Source organism: Haemaphysalis longicornis, unplaced genomic scaffold (assembly GCF_048455015.1).
Source record: "Haemaphysalis longicornis isolate Haplotype H1 unplaced genomic scaffold, Haemaphysalis longicornis Haplotype H1 scaffold_10, whole genome shotgun sequence".
NCBI classification, from domain to species: domain Eukaryota; kingdom Metazoa; phylum Arthropoda; class Arachnida; order Ixodida; family Ixodidae; genus Haemaphysalis; species Haemaphysalis longicornis.
Genome location: NW_027526204.1, coordinates 116220949 through 116239309, shown reverse-complemented (window position 1 = coordinate 116239309; position 18361 = coordinate 116220949). Strand labels below are relative to the sequence as shown.

The 18361-nt window shown below is 45.1% G+C and overlaps 1 protein-coding gene across 1 annotated transcript in view; it reads left to right on the top strand.

The window, feature by feature from the left end:
* The window catches only part of LOC144159169 (tenascin-like), a 47093-nt gene extending 29626 nt beyond the window's left edge, over nucleotides 1–17467 (top strand). The window contains exons 5-8 of the mRNA XM_077690495.1: nucleotides 3992–4234; nucleotides 7785–8075; nucleotides 9931–10062; nucleotides 14266–17467. Of these exons, the coding sequence (XP_077546621.1) occupies nucleotides 3992–4234; nucleotides 7785–8075; nucleotides 9931–10062; nucleotides 14266–14363 (764 nt within the window). The 3' untranslated portion in view covers nucleotides 14364–17467. The remainder of the gene's footprint in view (nucleotides 1–3991; nucleotides 4235–7784; nucleotides 8076–9930; nucleotides 10063–14265) is intronic.
* The last annotated feature ends 894 nt before the right edge of the window (nucleotides 17468–18361 follow it).

The following is an 18361-nucleotide window of genomic DNA, read 5'->3' as shown; positions in this document are numbered from 1 at the left end:
CTCTAACCCTGGTGGCGACAGCGAGGACGACACTGGCCAAGTCTGAAGTCCTAACTTGGACTTCAACCGCAGGCACAATAAATGTTTTTCCAATCCAATCCAATTAAAGAGCTTCGCTCTTGAAAGGGTGTATGAATACTAAGGGATAACGAGAGTTACGCTTGCTGCTAAAGTAATAATGTGGGATGGTATTGGCTCATAACAGTGATTGATTGATTGATTGATTGATTGATTGATTGATTGATTGATTGATTGATTGATTGATTGATTGATTGATTGATTGATTGGTTGATTGATTGATTGATGCTAAATTTATTGCTTGGCTAATCGCTACCTTATGAGATGCATCCTGCTGTATATTCTTCCTTGTCGCCGTTCCTTGCATAAGGAAACGTAATAGTTACGATGATCTTTTACCTTGCTCCTGCACTTTAACTCTGACCACGCAGTTCGCGCAAAACTTACCTCAAATATATCCCAGAGTTATTATGAGCGGAGAACCAGTTCCGGTACGTACGGTACACGATAGGAGGCCGACTTAACTCCGCATGCGCAGAAGTACTGAATCCAGTTTTGTTCATGCGCAGGTGTGTCCACCGCGCACTCAGCGCTTTGCCGGTACTGGTTCTTTACTATGGCATAACGCAAAATTATGAGCCGAGCGAACCTTCGTGGTGTCGTTGTGATTTTTAAATGCGAATGCATTTATTAGCCGGGGGTTGTCTTGCTCCGTTGGCCGGCGTGCCCCTGCATTCCTCCAGCGCGAGCGCACTTGAGCGCGCGCCTCGTAGTTCGGCCTTCGTCGTCGTCGTCGTCGTAAATGCGAATGCATTTCTTAGTCGGGGGTTGTCGTGCTCCGTCGGCGTGCGCCCGCAGGTGTTATCTCTCCTGCGCGTGCCATTGCCACCCGCCGAGCCGGTGGTGTGGACGTGTTCGTCGAGCGCTACTTGCCCTTCAGCGAAGAACTGCGACAACAACGACAGGCGTCCCTCCTCGTCCTCGATCGCAGTGTCTGCCCGAGTGCTAGTGATGCGGCTGATGACGCCGTCAACGAGTACTACTTTGCTCGAAGCGGCAAGGACGGCGAGTACTGCGGTGTTAGTCTGGTGTCTAACGTGTATGGGAACTTGATATCGCACGCCGCTGCCACGTCTCCCGTTCGAGACACGTCTCTGTACAAGGACTTGTACACCCTTGCCTACACCGGAGACGGAGTCTTTGTGGTGACCGTGTACCTCGCGCCCAACCTCGCTCGAGACGCCGTTGCCGCGCAGCTGGACGCGGCTATAAAAAGTGTGCGCGTGCGCTCCAAACCCTCTGACCCCATAGTCTTGGTTGGCGACTTCAACGTTGACGTGCGCAAGAAGAGTGGCGAGTGGCTGGTCGAGTACATGCAGACCAGGCACTCTATGCATTGTCTCTCTGCCGGCTTCGACACGTGCCCCACTACCATTCACGGGAGTTGCATTGATCTGGTCTTTACGCGAAACTGTGACGCGCGTATGCTTCTCAAAGACCCTTTGACCGTGCACTTTAGCGATCACAAGGCAGTGATTGTGGCCGTCAGGTACAACGATAACACAAACAGGTGCTGATGAATAAATGATTACGTTCACACTCTCGTCACTAATTACGCCATTACTCGCAACACACTCATCGGTGCAGCCAATGCATTCGCATTTCTGCACGATTCCCTTCGGGGAGGTGCGGGGGAATGTTTTGTTCCGTAGCGGTGGTGCGTGGCTTCGATCCCTCACACCTTGCAACGGACAAACATTTCTTGTATTGGTACCTGTGCGACGTTCGAAGAAGCCCGCAAAAAAGGTAGTAAATCGGTTGGGTGCTTCCAAAGGCATTTATCACCTACTACGCGGAGCTGGAAGTTTTCTCAGAGGCGCTTAGCTACACTACACCCAGCTTATGAAACCGTATGCCCTATTTGCAAAGGGTGTTGTTATACGCATCGAGCTTTGCAATGGCTGCGGAGGAGCGCTGGATGGCTGATAGGGATCTATGCAATGTTTTGCTTCTCTTTCGCTTCGTCTTGCATTTTCGCACCCAAACAACTTTTTCTTGTCATAGCTATAAGAAAATAGTACATTTAGGGCACCTCGAAACATAGCTGCGGCTTTTTAGAGGGCTCGAACGCCAACAAAAGCAATCCGGGGACGCGTTCCTGCGGGCTTCCTGACTGCTCTTACCGGCGGCAGCGACGCCAGTCGCATATCAGCACCGCCACTTCCGCACACGTCAGACACAAATGCATTATTGTCGTCACGTTTAGACCTTATACTCGCACACTGAGACGTTGGTTTAGTCTTGCAGCGTGCACTACAGATGCGGCTTCGTTTCGAATATATATTCCGTCGAAAAATGTTTCGGTGATGTTGCTACCCAGCGCCTGACAACCACTCGTGCCTCTTAATGGAATATAAGCCACGAAGAAATGTTAAGTTTAGTGCAAAGCTCTGCTTCGTTAAATATGTGACCCTCGCGCCTTATAGGGAACCAAGAAAAGTCAATAAAACCGCGGAATAATAAATAGTCTACAAGTCATGGAGAAGCATAATAGGTCGTTCAGGGGTGAAAAAAAAAAACCAGTGCAGCTTCAGGAACGCTAAACACGTTCGTCTAAACTTAAGTCAGTAGGACTCACCAGACCCAAACAGATGCGAAATGCACTGCTATTTCTCAGGAAATGGGGGCGGGGGTGGAGGCGAACTAGCGTTGCGGCGTTGTGTCTGAACGCGGAACAAAATCAAGGAATGAACGTTTTAGTAATCACACACACACAAACTGCGCGCTAATTTTCCTTTTTTTTAATTCAACGAAGAGCTGATCACTCGGCGGGCGCATTTTTGAAGTACACGGTAGGGAGTATACAAACAATAAAAGGTGCCGTTGGAAGAATGTGGTATCAGATAAGGCCATCTGATCTTAGTTTGTACTAGTTTTTGCGGGCTCCTTGAGTCATGTGAAGATGTTTGGAATAACGTTTAGTCGAGGAGGCGGCGTGCTCTACAAGCAGTCGCCGCACCTCTTGCGGGGGATACATGTAGAAGATGATGAACGTCTGCGAGACCCCATCTCAGGACAAAAACACCAGCATTGAATTCTTGGTCGGATGTTTATCCCCCGGTATAATTTTGTATTATCCACCCTACGCCTTTCGTAGAATCTTCATGAAATTTACGCCACATTACTTGTCCAGTGTGGGGATCTATATACGACGTATGATATTAGAAGCGTAACTGGTGTGCTGTCGGGTATGACCGCTCGGCTAGAATATGTAAGCGCACAAAATCGGTTTTCATCGTATAGCCGTGTGCGCATGGCAATTTGAGGAAGCGCTGCTTACGGGGACCCTGTAAGTAAATTAGGTGGCAGTAGAATTCCAATCAGCTCCGTGCATGTGCCGGCTTCGCGATGCTCATCTTTGACACACACCTGTCGCTCATACATACCAAGCTCGCTCATACATGACACACTGAGATCGCGTCAGGAACGATTGTACTTTCTGAAATACACCATATTTGCGAACAGAGTGACTGGTCCACATAATATGCGTTTTGAACGCATGCAAACGGTAAATCTCATTCTTGAACGTGCCACAAAAACAGCGCGACTGTGGGAAGCGGGCGGGAGCATCCCGCGGCTGAGTCCGAAACGGGCCGCGAGAGAGATTTCAGTGGTGCCCCTAGAGGCAGCGCTCGAGGCGTGTAATGATATGTTTTGTAATTCGCGCGAAAGAACGTAAAAATATGAAGTGTGACCTGAATGCCTCTAACATGGCCAATTCATTAACATTACGCATTATACTACTGCGCAAACGGTGCAAAGTAATCATGAGAGTCGCATTACAAGAAGTGCAGATTCACTTTTGCAAAACGACCTAGAAAGATACAAAATTACAGAATGTGGAACATGAAATTGCAAATTTCTCAAAAAATGGGAAAACAACGTCCTTATTAAATGCATTTTTTTCTCTCAGCCCCGCCCTCCTTACAGGCTCGAACCATAAGCGTCACAGACACTACAGCAACAGTGGTGGTCGAGCGGTTGTCTGAGCAGGAGTTTTTTCGAGTGACGGTCGGCGGCGAGGTGCTGATCTACCACGGCAGAATCTTCACCCTCAGGGGATTGAATCCTGGACGGAGGTACCTTCTGCACATCGCTGCTTGTGTCGCCGAAGATACCTGTAACGCTCACACGGAACTGGATTTGATAACCTCAGGTGAGGAAGTGAAATGGCACTGCGGAAATCACTCCTAATTGCGAAAAAAATTCCAAACATTGTGGTGCGTGCGGCAGTGTGGTTGAGTGTGAGGGGTGCCGAAAGAGTTTTCGTCCGTGTATGGCATAATCTGAGTGAGCGTTGGAGGCGCCACCATCGCAATTGGTAGGCAAGTGGGGTTTTTTTGGGGGGAGGGAATAGGAGAGAAGCGTTAATAAGGTCATAAAAACATCAAAGATAGTGCTAGCTCGTTTACATGTTTAAATTTTTATTTATGTCGTTTTTTTTCAGTAGTATTAAGGACTCCGAAATGATTCAAGGTTCAATAATGTTAGATATTTTTGAGCTTCAAGCCAGTTGAACCCGAAGTGGCGAGAAGGCCTTGTTTTTAGGCAACAGCAAATACTTATCAATGCTTTCAGATTTCATACCCCTTTTCAAAACGCTCATTCGAATGGTGTAAGGAGAAGTTCTCTTTCTTAGCACTTCACTTTATTGCTGCAAAAGGGGCTATAAAAAGCAAAATCAAAGGCGTCATGTATGCCAACTTTCTCACCTGCCGTAACCACAACTTTCAAAAGACTAATACAAAAAAAAATTTGCAATACCCTCCGCAAAAAAATTCGTTGGGCTAGAAACGACTATTTTAACACCATATTCCTAGAATGTAGTTACAATGCGACGTCACGTGGAAAAAGATAGGATCACTCCTCGGCCCCAAAGCACCGCCAACAGAGCCTCTAAAACATTAATGGCAGACAATTAACAGGCTGCGATCTGGCAGACTCCTTCAACGGATATTTTGTCACGGCATTGTCCTCACCGATATTACTCAATAACATTATGAAGATCCAAAATTTGTGCTCAGACTCAGTATTTCTAACCCCAATAACGGAGGCCCAGGTATTTTGTACAATTATCCAGTGAGAAATAGCAACAGTTCTGATTCTTTCGATTTTAAGCTCCGCCCTCAAAAATTTATTGCTGACATAATTTCCCGCCTTCTGACAAGCATGTTCAACAAGTTTTTTAGCGGTATTTTTTGGAGAATGTGCAAACCGCGAAAGTAGTCTTACTGTACAATTAAGGGGACGAAAACAGTTTTGGAAACTATAGGTTCATACCACTTTTACCGTTTATCTCGAAAGTCCTTGAAAATGTTTTATATTCGTGGCTTGCGTCCTTTACAGAGAAGCAAAACTGATTATCGGATGCTCAGTTCGGTTTCCGTAAACACAAGTCTACTGAAGTGGCGTTAATTGCGCAGAAGGGCAGAAGGAACTCATTCTCCACCAAATCGTAGAGAGACACTTCGTTTTGGGAATATTTATAGCCTTCCCGGAGGTTTTTGACTTTCTCGACCACATGCTACTATTTAAGAAATTATCATTTTATGGTATTCGTCGTAGGGCACGTAAGGTTATTGAATCATACCTTGGCAACCGTCAGCACTATGTTACCATAAATAACTGACCTTCTTTAACAAAGCGAACCTGCCTTGGCGTTTGAGAAGGAAGCATAATGGGTCGTTATTTATTCAACATTTTCACATATGACAGTAAGGTAATTAGCTCTCGCGTAAAATTTGTAATATACGGCGATGACGTGAGTTTGCTTTTAGCCGATGAAGAATGGGCCAATTTGATAGGCGGTGGCAATGAAATTTTTGCTAAATTGACTGAATGGGAGTTGTAAAATGGCTTAATACGAAACCGTGAAAAAATTAAAGCTGTTATTTTCCGAGCTTAAAAAGCAAAAAAATAAGTCCAGTAAATAACTTGCATCTCGATGGCTGCCCCATAGAAGTAAGAAAGAGTTTCAAAACTCTGGGCGCGATATTTAAGAGCATATGATCTGGGATTTGCAAGCACACCGGGCAGCAATGAAGCTTTATAGAGTATTAGAATTGCTTTGTCGAAATCACGAATTACTTGCCAATGAACCAGGTTTACTATATACTATTCATTATTTCTATCGTATATTAGCTATTGTTTACTAGTATGGGGGGCCATGACCATGTCCACATCTCTAAACTTTCTCGACTACAAAGTATAGTCATCAGAGTAATAACCAATACTTCAATGAATCAGTCTGTTTTTATTGAGTACAAAAACTGTTCGGCTATCACTTTTGTGCAGCATTAATAAATAAGTGACTTCATAACACAATTAAAATACTTAACTTGGCCAACGTGACTCGAAATATTTCTGTGTACAGCATGATAAATCTTTAATACCGGTTTGTACCCGCGAGACGGACTAACATCGGGAATTAAATGTTAAGCTCAATAATACCGAGATCACTCAACACTCAATATAAAGAGGTATCGACATAGCAAATGTAAGTAACCCAAAAGGACCTGCTGGCAGTGTTTCTTTAGTGATGTTTACCTTACTGCATTATTTGACACTTGCACTGCCCCTGCCCTATACTTTGTATAGTACTGTTTTCTATTGTTATTTATGTATGCAGTCATCGTTTTTTTTTACTCCGGCGATTGTTCCGTTTTGTATTACGCTGCTATACTACGCTTTTTAGATCTAAAATGTATGACTTACACGTGTAATTTATTGCTGCTGTGTTTGCCTTGTACGAAGTGTTGTCCTAGTAACCGGGGGGTTGAAGCTTCGTAAAGCTGCAGTACTGCAGCTTTTTCTCCAACCTTCGCTTGTACTTACACAGGGAAAAAACTGGGTCTTAATCTGAATCTGAATAACCTATTTCATAAATTAGGATCACATTGAAAATAATTTACTTATCTAAAGTGCCCATTTCACTCAAACATGCATGTTGAACTTGCCGGAATATTTAGTATATTTATGTATCTTAGTAGCCCTCGCTTAAAAACTGTAATTTCTCGACGAATGAGATTGTATTATTAAGAAGCCTATAGTACGGAGAACGCAGCAGAAACTGAATGTGTAATGGAAAAGCGAAAGTATCCAGTGAGAAACGAATTAGATAGCAAGAACAGCCACTATTCATAATATTGTTCATGTTACAGGAAAAACATTACAAACTACTCCTAAGCAAAAAAGAACTGTTTATATTTGTGTGTACGTGCACTCTTGTCTAACTTTTACCACACACATCTGAAAAATAAAAAGCATTTGGAAACAATTAATATCGAAATAAAATTCACTACTCCCTGTTTTCGAGGGGTCATCTTCACCAATAAGCATACGATTCTATTTTTAGGGGTATTGCATTTCATTCCATAAAAATAGACCTCCTGGCCACAGCCCGTAAGTTCGCACTCCCGTCGAGAAGAACAATGAACGGCTGATCCAAAATAAATCTCGAGCAAGTGAACAAACTGCTCAAAAAGATCATTCAAACCCACTAAGTACGGTGTCGAATTCGTCGACCCCAATAAGCAAGCACTGAAACCTCCATGCATGCGCAAATGAATCAATAATAAATTGCCCGCTGCGAAAGGCATTGCATTGCAATAAAACGGTTTTGTCACTTTGTGCTCGGTTATGTAGCAGCAACGCTCACTTATAATTTCATCACGGCGTTCAAACCTATATAACAAAATACCTTACAGATGCACCGGCTAGGCCAAGCATCGAAATTCTGCGGGGGAGCAACAGGTCCATAGCCATCCGGTGGGCTTTCCCAGAGGCGGGTAATGAGTCCGTCAACTATCAGGTCGGCTACAGTGGTGCGCGTCATTCATTCTTCGATTTCACCACTGATAACTGTTATGAATTTACCGACCTCTACCCCAACTCGACCTACACTATCTACGTTGAGGCCTTCAACATGGAACAAGACAGTGTCAAGATAGGATCTCCGAGCTTTGTGACCGCCTCAACGGATACTGGGAAACCACAACGTAAGTGATCTGCACGACTGCATGTACAGTAAGAATATCGCTAATACTATGGCTAATCACCAAATATCTCGTACATAAAATCAAATATTCATAGCTTAGGATGAATTTTGTTACGGTGTTTGGCAAATTGCGTGGAAGGTAACTTTAAACCACTGCATAAAACGTTTAAGTGGGCAAAACAGCCCACCTAACCGACGTAATACTCAGAGCTTGCATCAGTACCATGAAAGCACGAAGTGACATCAATTTGTTTTCCTTAGAAATTTATGGATGCTATAAAAAAGCCAGAGACGAACATTCATGTAAACTTCCACAAAAACACGGAACTGAAGGCAAATAAACATAATAACCCATTTGCATAGTTCCAATCACGTTTTTTAACCCAGTTTGTGCATTATAGTCAGGAAGAATTCATCCTTTATTTAAAGAACAACCATTTCCGCACAATAGCAGCTTCACGATGCAAATAAAGGTCTATAAATCTCACGCTCTTTATGTTCCTGGAAGCCCCTCGCCCACGTTATTTTCTTCGGGTATTTTTGTTCGCCACTGTTGCGACCGGGCGGGGGCAGCCGATCCGAGCTCCGTGGCCTCCTACGTACGAGTGGTAGCTTGTATGATGCGAGCGGCCAGCCGCTGTTGCAGCCGTGAAGTCCAGAAGCCGTAGGCTAACGTAACTGTTTACTTCATAGCGAGAGGTGAGCCGAAGCCAAAGAACAATGCCCCGACGGGCGAGGTTACAATACAGGACTCGAGCAGAGCGACAACATCGATTCGCTGCTCTAACAGGAATGAGTTACAACGCTTGGGCAGCTCTATTTATACCCAAAAGCGATAACGGTCAAACGCAACAAGCGGGAATACGCCATGAACGTCACAGACACACACAACACTCTTTCCAGTGTTCGTTAGTCGTCGGTAGCCTCCGCGCACGTTGAGTCCGAGAGAGGGGAGAGAGGAGGACTCCGTTGCGATCGACGGGGCCTCTGTGTCCTTGAAGAGCGTGGAGACGAGCCTCGCCGCCAACCACCGAAGTTTTGAAATGCGCTGAGAGCGAAGCGTCTGACGCGGCTTGTCGCAACTTGTTACTGACATGGTTGCGCTTGTTTCGAAGGCGCACGAGTGGCTTCGCCGCACAGCCGAGGAGTGATGCGGGGAAGTACGGCGGCGCTGGCCGATTCGTAACACCACATTAGGGTGGTGACGTTCTGAACTGTACGCTGCACTCGAGCACAGCTAGTCTTCTGACGGTACCACACGTCTTTACAATACGATACTTGTACTTGCCTAACCCCGAAATGTTAGTATGTCTCTCTGTCACTAGATTTAATCACCCGTCCACTAAACAGGTGAAAGATTACTTTTGCACGAAGTATAAGTAGACAATAGCTTTGAGAAACTACTAAATCTACTAACATGGTACACACCTGTGACGTCACGTAATAAAAAAAAATTCAGGCAAAATAGGGGCAAATAATAATAACATACTAGACAGCACCAGCGTTCTTTAAATGAGGAATGCATGTCCAATCAATTTCCAAAAGCAAGTGAAAACGTAACGCTGTAAGAAAAGGGTGACAAAGAGATGCAGGATAAAGCCAAAAACTGAAACAAAAAAACGTCACAAGCTGTTTCAAGAACACCAATGGATAGCGGGTGAGTGGCACGAGCACGAAAATTTCAAGTGAATTGAGCAGGTCTGCAGTGTAGTCTTATGAGAATAACCACCATCACTTTCGGCTGTCTACAGAAAAACTTTGCACTTTGTTCTCTTTTCATGAAGATAGTATAGCTGAAAGCATGTTTAAAACAGCTGGGCGGTGCGTCTTAGTGTTTTAAATTATGATTTTTACAGCACCACCACACAGCCCCATCCCAAAGGTTACCAACCATCCCACCTGGACCGTCTTCAGCACCAGTGGAGGAGGTTCGGAGGTTACACATCGGAGCTCCTTAACGCCCTTGACCCGACTTGACACTGTACAACGTAAGTGCAGCTTTACTCCATCTTATTTTCGAATCAAGCCTTCTACTACCAACTCTGAAGTTAAATGCTATCCTTAATGGTAACGCACTTTCTATCCGGTTTGCGGGCCACAATGTCAAAATTTGTTGTTGGTTGAAGGCTCGCGAAATGATTTAAATATAAGGTAATAGGGAATTACCGTCATTATATACGTACATATGCATGCAGTTATACTGAAAGAGGTATTTTTGAAGCAGGTTTGCATTATAGGACATTCGATGGAATACGAGGTACTCTGCATGATTAAACCGTTCTGAAAGCTAATTAACACTGAGTAAAAAGCGACAATGACTCTGCGCGCAGAAGAAAAATGCAGGTTTGCACCGCTTCGTGGTGCATCCAATGATTGTCACACGTTACCATGCCTATGAAAGCATCGAAATAATAAGCTGTTAGTGGGCAACAGTTCGTTTGAAATGATTTCTAACTTCTCTTAGTAAAGAAACAAAGGAATGAATGTCGGTCAAATTTACAGTGCCCGCAATATTAAAGCAAGAGGATCTAATAGCAAGGTCAATCTAATCTCTAGGAGGTATCGTCACTCAGTGACATGAAAAGCGGCCACCGGAGCGGAACAGATGGCGAGTGCCGGCGGCTGCCTCGCAACAGAGCCTGGTAGCACGCGCGGTAAAAGTAGCAGGAGTAATGTGAGCAGAACATAGTTTCTTTACAGGAACGAAACGACCGTGCGTGGGTTGCTTGGCATGAAACTTAACGTGGTGCAACGCGTGATCTGATCAGATGTCTAAATAACAAACCCGTGCGTGAAAATATTTGCTTGGAATTACCTGCAACTAGCTTTTCCAGCACTTCCTCTGCTTCGACAGTGCAGGGCAGGGTGCCGGAACGAATAGGTTTTCGTTCCGGTTTGTATTTCGTTCCGCAAATAAAAGTTATGCTCCGGAACGAATAAAGTACTGGTTCGTAGCGGTTCATACCGGTTTGTGCTAGCGCGAAAGCAAAAATTGCACTTTGGGAAATTATGTTAAAAAACATTCGGCCATAGGAAATTATATTAAAAAGCTTAAGTGATGCTTATAATTTTTTATAAAAAATGTCGTTAAATAGCTCAACTGCCAACGAAAAAACCCGACGATGATTAGAGGGGCGTTGCGGGAAAAATATAATTTTATTTTATTCGAAAGATTTGCTGTTTTATAGTGCCCCTAATGCTTTTCCGGCAGCAAACGATGCTTTATTCAGTGGGTCATTCATCAACATAATTTCAAATTTTGATTCGCCCGCCCAATCGTGTGTTTCGTGACGTCTGCGTTGGCGTAACAAGGACGGGTCCTCAAACAAACATTAGTGCGCTGTTTAGTCGGCAGCAGACACTGTAACGCGCTGTTTACCGTCACTACTCCTAAATGCCGCCACAATACTGCGTTGGACCGTTGTCCGCCTTTGCTCTGTTTCTCTCCGTACTTGCACCTGGCTTGTTCTTGCTACAGTAGGTAGTAATCGTTTCGTGAAACAAGGAGTATGCTGGACAAACAGGGTCAGGTGACAAATTCAATTACGCCAATCGGCCAGTGTCGTGTGAGACAACCCCAAAGCGCCATACTACTGTAAAGCTAAAGCGAGCATAGTGCGCGCAGTACCAACAACAGTGCGCACTCGTACTTCTAGGTTTACGCGCACTTTCGTAACGTCGATTTTTTACCCCTCCGCATCCTTACTGCTATAAAATTAACTGCATTACATTTTGGCGAAAACAGCTCGTTCTGCAAGCTTATAGTCCCTGCGTAACCTGCGTTTGCGGTTGGCGGCCTCAGCCAATCACACAGATGTGCATATTACGTCATTGATTCTTTTGCTGGAAATTAGCTAGTGAGTCGTATGACCATTTCGTTCTTTCATAATTATATAGCTTATTTGAGTGAAGTTCACGTTAAAAGTGGTGTCTATATGAATCTAACTAGGAAATCTTTCGAATGAACCAAATTTGTGTTTTGTCTGTATGGCCTCTGTAAGCACTCCACGTCGCATACTTTTTGATGGCACGGCTGCAAATGGCGCTCCAAGTTTCCACCCTGGCCTACAGAAACTAAATTCCGGCAGACCTCAACCTGGCCCCGAGGTTTGATTGACACGCTTTCGTAGATGAAAAGTCATCCAGCGCTATTTGCTTGGGGCGCCCCATTAGGGTGAAATATACAACTGTTACATGCGAGCACTCCAAGCTTCAAAAAACCAGAGTGCTGCGCGCGTACGCTCAATTCTTGAGTATGTCACTAGGGTCTCGGACCCGAACACTAAAATTCTTAGGAATGAATGTGAGACAATTCAAAATCCGGCTTTGTGCTATGTTTCCAACTCCTATTTATGTGACACAAGTTCTCATGAAACACTATAAAACTTAAAATGTCCTGCGTTTAATCTGAAAACCAGTACATCAGAGGAGGAAGTACAGAACCAACGTCAGTACCTTCAGCTCCCGAAGTATAAATAACAGCAAGAAATTGATAGGGACAGCACCAAAGGGATAGCGGCCACAGCACTGGTGAATATTCATGGCGCACATCCTCATCGGAAGCGTCTTTTTTATAAAAAACCATTAGAGGTAGGAATTCAATTACCGACAGTGCTGGTTCCAGCTTTGTGAATCCCCTACGTTCTCGCCTAACTAACGTACAAGTGCACTATGACTTGTGACTGTTTCCATTGAGTGCGCGACAGTAATCTCCTGTTTTCGCTGCAATTTGTGTATGCTTACGTTAACGCCAAACATTGCAGTTTCTTGTGTATCGAATATTCGTAATTCTTTATGTATCATACGCCCTCTACAACCATGCCGCAGTGCTAATGTGGATATTTTAATATATAAATAAATAAAAGTACGACGTCTGCATCGCAGACAGATGCGCGCGGCAATTATGCGGGGAGCTAAGCCCTGCGCCTATCGACACAGACGGAGCAATAGAGAGATAGAAAGAAGGTCTTTATTGAACGGGTAATATTTACATGGGGAAGTTTTGCCGAGTATCGAAGCAGGTAGAAAACCAGTCGAAGTAGAGAGCGCAAGCGAGACCAAATAGGACTTTATCCGAACGAGTCAGCGGCACTATCCCACCTCGCTTGTGGAAATTGAAATAAATCCGGAAATACTTGAAATTGCCGCTGAAACCGCAAACTGAAATAATATTTGTTTCGGTTTCGCTCCTGAACGAAATATAAATAACGTTACGTTAGCGCTCTTGTTAAGTCCAAAAATGTCTCTTTTTTCGGTTTTTGGTTCCGGTTTTCGTTTCGTTCTGACACCCTGGTGCAAGGGACTCCATTGTTCTAAAGCGCAAATGGCAGGTTAAAAGTTCCTGAAAGTTTGTTAAAGGTCCAAGGCGCACGGTTTTATTGTTATTTTGTTTTTTTTTATGACACACGCTATGGAACCCGTCAAAGCCCACTGAAATTTTGAGTACACGGAGTGTTTCTTCAGGTTTACTGACCAAACGTGTTACTTGGCTATGTTGGCGAAAGCGCGCACACAGCTGGCGCCCACAAAAGGCGTCCGAAAATTCCGAAACTTGCAGCACGTTTAGATGAAACAAAAAGTGGTGACTGGGACTGGGGTCCAACCCAAGGAAGCGGAATGACCCGAAAGCAGCGTAACTACTACTAGCCTAATTCAGCGCTTTTCTGTTCGTGAAACTCTTGGCCAAGATTTTTTTCAATACAAAGGATACCATGAGTGGTGCCACCGTCGATCAGAGGGCATCAGCACCCACAGTTTCTTTCCTTTAAAGCTTAAGCGTCATATCTTATTGCTTGAAGGTGGACCGAATGAGTACTAAAGAAAGTAATGCACGTCCCTTTAGCAGCCATGACCCGGCATACATGAACCGTTACGAATGACCTCTGCACAGGTTATGACTTAATGCCTGTACAATTAAGCACAAGTGACAAATTCGACAATGTTGATGTACCCATATCATATCCTGACATAAGGAATATTTTAACAGCTCCATGCTTGCCCTTCTAAGGAAATATGCTGCACCACTGTGGACGTCTAACACAAGCGATAAAGTAACTGTGCGTAGCTAGTTGTCCAGAAATGAGAAGTTCATTTGTTGTTCCAATTTCTGCAAACGTTCCAGTAATATACATACTGCGTAAAGTAAAGTAAGCCATATCTAAACCTGGTATTCTCATTTTTCCATTTTTCAGAAAGGAGTAGCGGCCAGTCAAGATCTCCCCTTCCAGTCCTGAGCGTGTTGTCGATTTTGACAACGCTGTTCTGCTACTTCGGTACTTTCAAGACGTGACATCGTGCGCCATCAACCAAGGACGCTTTTTTGTGTGGAAGTGGCGGCTAAATGTAAATTTTTTCACAGTGTGCGCAGGAGACCTCCTTAGTCTTCTCCGTCTAACCCTCATCTTGTTGGGACGCATGACAATGTTGTGATGTGGTGTGAAGACCGTGCGGTGTTTTGTAATCGTGCCCGATAGCTCACTTTTGCAACGAACTGTCACGGCCGAAAGACCAGGAAAAAACGGCGGAGAAACTGAAGAGGGGCATTTGCCCAGGATCGCATGGCAAGCACCGGATGAGCGCGTTCGGAGAAGACAGTTTGTGGCTCTTGCTGCAGCGAAGTTTGGGGCTCGTGTTCACGCCCTTTTCAGCGACTCTTAAGAGAGGCGGATTTTTGCGCCTTCTTATGGGACCAACGGTGAGGCCTAACCTGGTGCGAGGAGGTGTTCCGACAGGACAGAAGCCTGCCCAGCACGGGGAAAATGCCGGAGTGAACCGTGACACAGGAACAAAACTGTATTCCGGTGGTGCCCTCATTCAGCATAGGCATGCATTGCTGCGGAGGGCCGAGGACGTGCCATAGCGCACCCAAGCCCTTCCGTGCAGGCCCACAAGGCTGTCTCTTCTCGTCGTGGCCCTGTGACCCTGTTTCGGCACCCTTGGCATCGCTCCGGACTCTCTCTTTTTGACCCACCGCGGCGTTTCTTCGATGAGATATGCCGGGATCAGTGCCGAGGGATTCCTCGACAAGTGTGTTCCATCATTACTTTTTAATGTGTTGGAGGTGTTCGGCAAACATATTGAATGGACGCTTGCTTTAAATGGACCTTCCGGTTTTCCCCAGGCTGTTGCTGCTGCTGTTTTCTGGCAGGGCGCGCCAATGGATTTTTTTCTGACACCAGATACACGCTGGTCTCGCCTTACTGCGCCCGCATAGCCAGGCATCGTGAAGCGACAGGGAAGCCCAAGTTCATACGTCTATCACGCTGTGTAACTTAAAGTTGGTGGTGTCTAAACAGCATGCTGACAATCAGGAGCGTCCTTGTTGTGGAAAACTCGAATGGAAACATGACGGTCGAGGCCGATACGTCCACCGTAAACACATGCAGGGCATAATGTCAGTGTGTAAGCACGAGTGTAACTCTTAGCCTTAAGTTTATAGCCACTTACGTACGGTGGAGAATTTTCAGAACTATTTTCAAGCGAAGCTTATATTTGATGACTAGCGCCGTCGGTGGTGGCGTACGGTAGAACACCTTGCAGCAAAGCCAACTTTATCCCGGTTATCTTATTAAGATGGTGATGATGCGGATGAGCTGCGTTAACGTACTCACTCGGGGGTATTGGCGATGGATAAAATTTTGCTGCCCCGTGGAGCGTATAGATTGAATTTGCCTGCTCATAGGGAGCAGCTCTGGCTCGCTGTTCACAGCTGGCGCGGTACCGCGCGCAGAGTGTCGCGCCATATCCAGTGACAATGGGAGGCAATCAGCGCCGCCGCTCGCAAAACACCACATCGCAATAGCATTCCCTCGGTCTGTTCCCGCAGTTTCCCTTCTAGCGCGGGATTGGTAGGCCGCACGTGGTTCGCTCCGCTGAAGAGCGAGCATTTGTTGAAGAACGTAAGCTTTCCCGGCAATCCTAAAAGAATGATCTTCACTATCTTATGCCAAACACTCAGTTCGGGTAAGGCTCAGCGAAGTGAAAGTATTTCGCTACGGTCGATTGATGGCTTTGCGTTTTCATTTCGATCTTTGCATATATATTTTGGCAGAAGTGCTTTCGTTTTCGTTTCGGCGTCATTGTATGCCGATTTCGGTAGTTTTCGGCCTCACTGAGGACAAGGTTTGCGTGCAGCCCCGTTTTAGGAGGTAAAGGGTTCGTTGATTTTTTTTAGTTGCTATTTTGAAAGTGCCCTCTTTTAGAACGTAGGTGTAGAACGGTCGCATATTTGTGACAGATTTCTTTATGGTAGTGTGGATTCTAATTCGCACGTTTTGTTATACGTTTACGTACCTGGACAATATGGCGGCTACATTAGCAGCCTCGCGTGAAGCCCTTGATATCTAGCAGGACGGGCGAACCGTCCAGGGAAATAAAAGCTTAATATGCTTGCGCACACCGTGTCACTGACGTATGGTGCTTGGCAATATTACCAAATAAATTAAAACTAACTTCCTAGCTAACTTGTTACAGTTAGGAAGTTAGGAAAACAAGCAGTTCTAAGTTCCTTACTACTAGCAGGTGGTTAACCGTCTGAGCGAGAGTTCGAGAAATGCGGACAAAAAAAAAACCTTTTCTTTAGACAGCTCTGGCATACGTATGTTCCGTGTCTTCCTTGCGTAGCGGGTTAACCGGGACCCGACTGGGCACTTGGGAATTCGTACCGGTAGGGTGGATTAGTTCCGCAGACCGGCCCTCCCCATGCCCGCGCTTTTGTTACGGTGGGGGGTGTCCTCTTTGCGTTGCCCACGGATGCATGCCCAGTCGGGTCCCGGTAAACACGGGACAATCGGAATGGAAGGAACAGAGGGAGTGCTAAAACTATTAACATAGGAATTCTCCCCTCTTCCCTTGGATCAACTGGTTCTTACCTGCAGCGGCACTGATACCTGGCTCACATATCGTTTGATAAGCTAAGCCTAATCTGGCCGCCGCACGCGTGCTCGCACACGTTCTTGTAAGCAGTTCGTTTCCCGCAGTGTTTGATTACAACTTGTAACCATAAAGTGAAAAAAGAATATATCTGCATTCATTGATGTTCTATGTTGACCGGTATTGTCAATTTGGGAATATAATGTTGAGTTTTGTAAAAATGCAATCTCTTGCACACCTCATCACTGCATCGGCATCTGACAGGCGGCGGCTATATACACATGAAGTGAACCAAAACAGAATGTAGAAATCCCATGCCGTGTTTGTTTGCGTTTGTGTCGTGTATGCTGTGGTGTGTTCACGACGTTGTGGTTACCTTGTTTCATTGCAGGAAGTCGGGTTACGAATGTGCGACTGAAATACGAATGACGTATACCTCCAAAAAGCCGCTTCGGCTCGTCTCGTAATTTTTTGTGCCACTACACGATGTCTAAGAGCTAGAATAAAGGACCTTCAAATTAAGCTGTGGTCTCGACCTATTGATAGCACAGTCTACGAACTTTCACCTGTTTTAATGAGCTTTTACCGCAACAGTAACTGCGCACAAAAACCTTTAAACCAAATATCACCAAAAGTGAGGGAGCAGTCGTAAAAACATCGACAAAATGACAATACAAAATTCAGTTGAGTCTTAACTGGAACTCAAAGAAAATTGCACGTGATGAACTCAACGGAAAAGGAATAACAACATGGTGCCAGCTTTTCTATACAAACACAAAAAATCCTCAACAGACCTTCAATAAAAATTCTCTGCATAATCAAATTTGTTGAGTCAATTTTACAAAATTTTCATTGAAATTCATTGAAACTCGCCAGAATCTTTTCTGAGGATCTGATGTGAACGTTTAAAGCCGTTGCCCAGGCCTCAACGTAGTATGAGAATGGCGTTTCTCAGCATGCCGTAAAGCTACTAGCCGCCGAACATTAGGCGTAACTTCGAATTGTAATGCTTATGGCTTTAGGCCTAGTGTCTTATTTCGAGGTTTAATACCTTGAACTTGCACACACTCGAAAAAGTACTCACTGTACACCAAGCAGCACGTACCAATTCACGCCATGAACCCCAAACCCAAAAGTTGGGCCTACGCTGTGCTGACCCTACCGTTGCTGTGGGTATTCTATAAAGGTGGTGCGTACTTACAGAGCAATACATACGCGCAGTGTCGGGATTGGCGAACCAAAGAACCCATCACCAGAAAGCTTCGCGTTCAACCATCGTCGTTGTTAGACCGAGGGGTGCACGATTTTCAAAGGCCAACCTTGCGCCGTCCTTTTTGTGGGTGGTACCGAGCGCATTACCAAGCACTCTCACGCGTGTCTATATACATCCGGCGTATTCTTCAGGGACTTTACCCT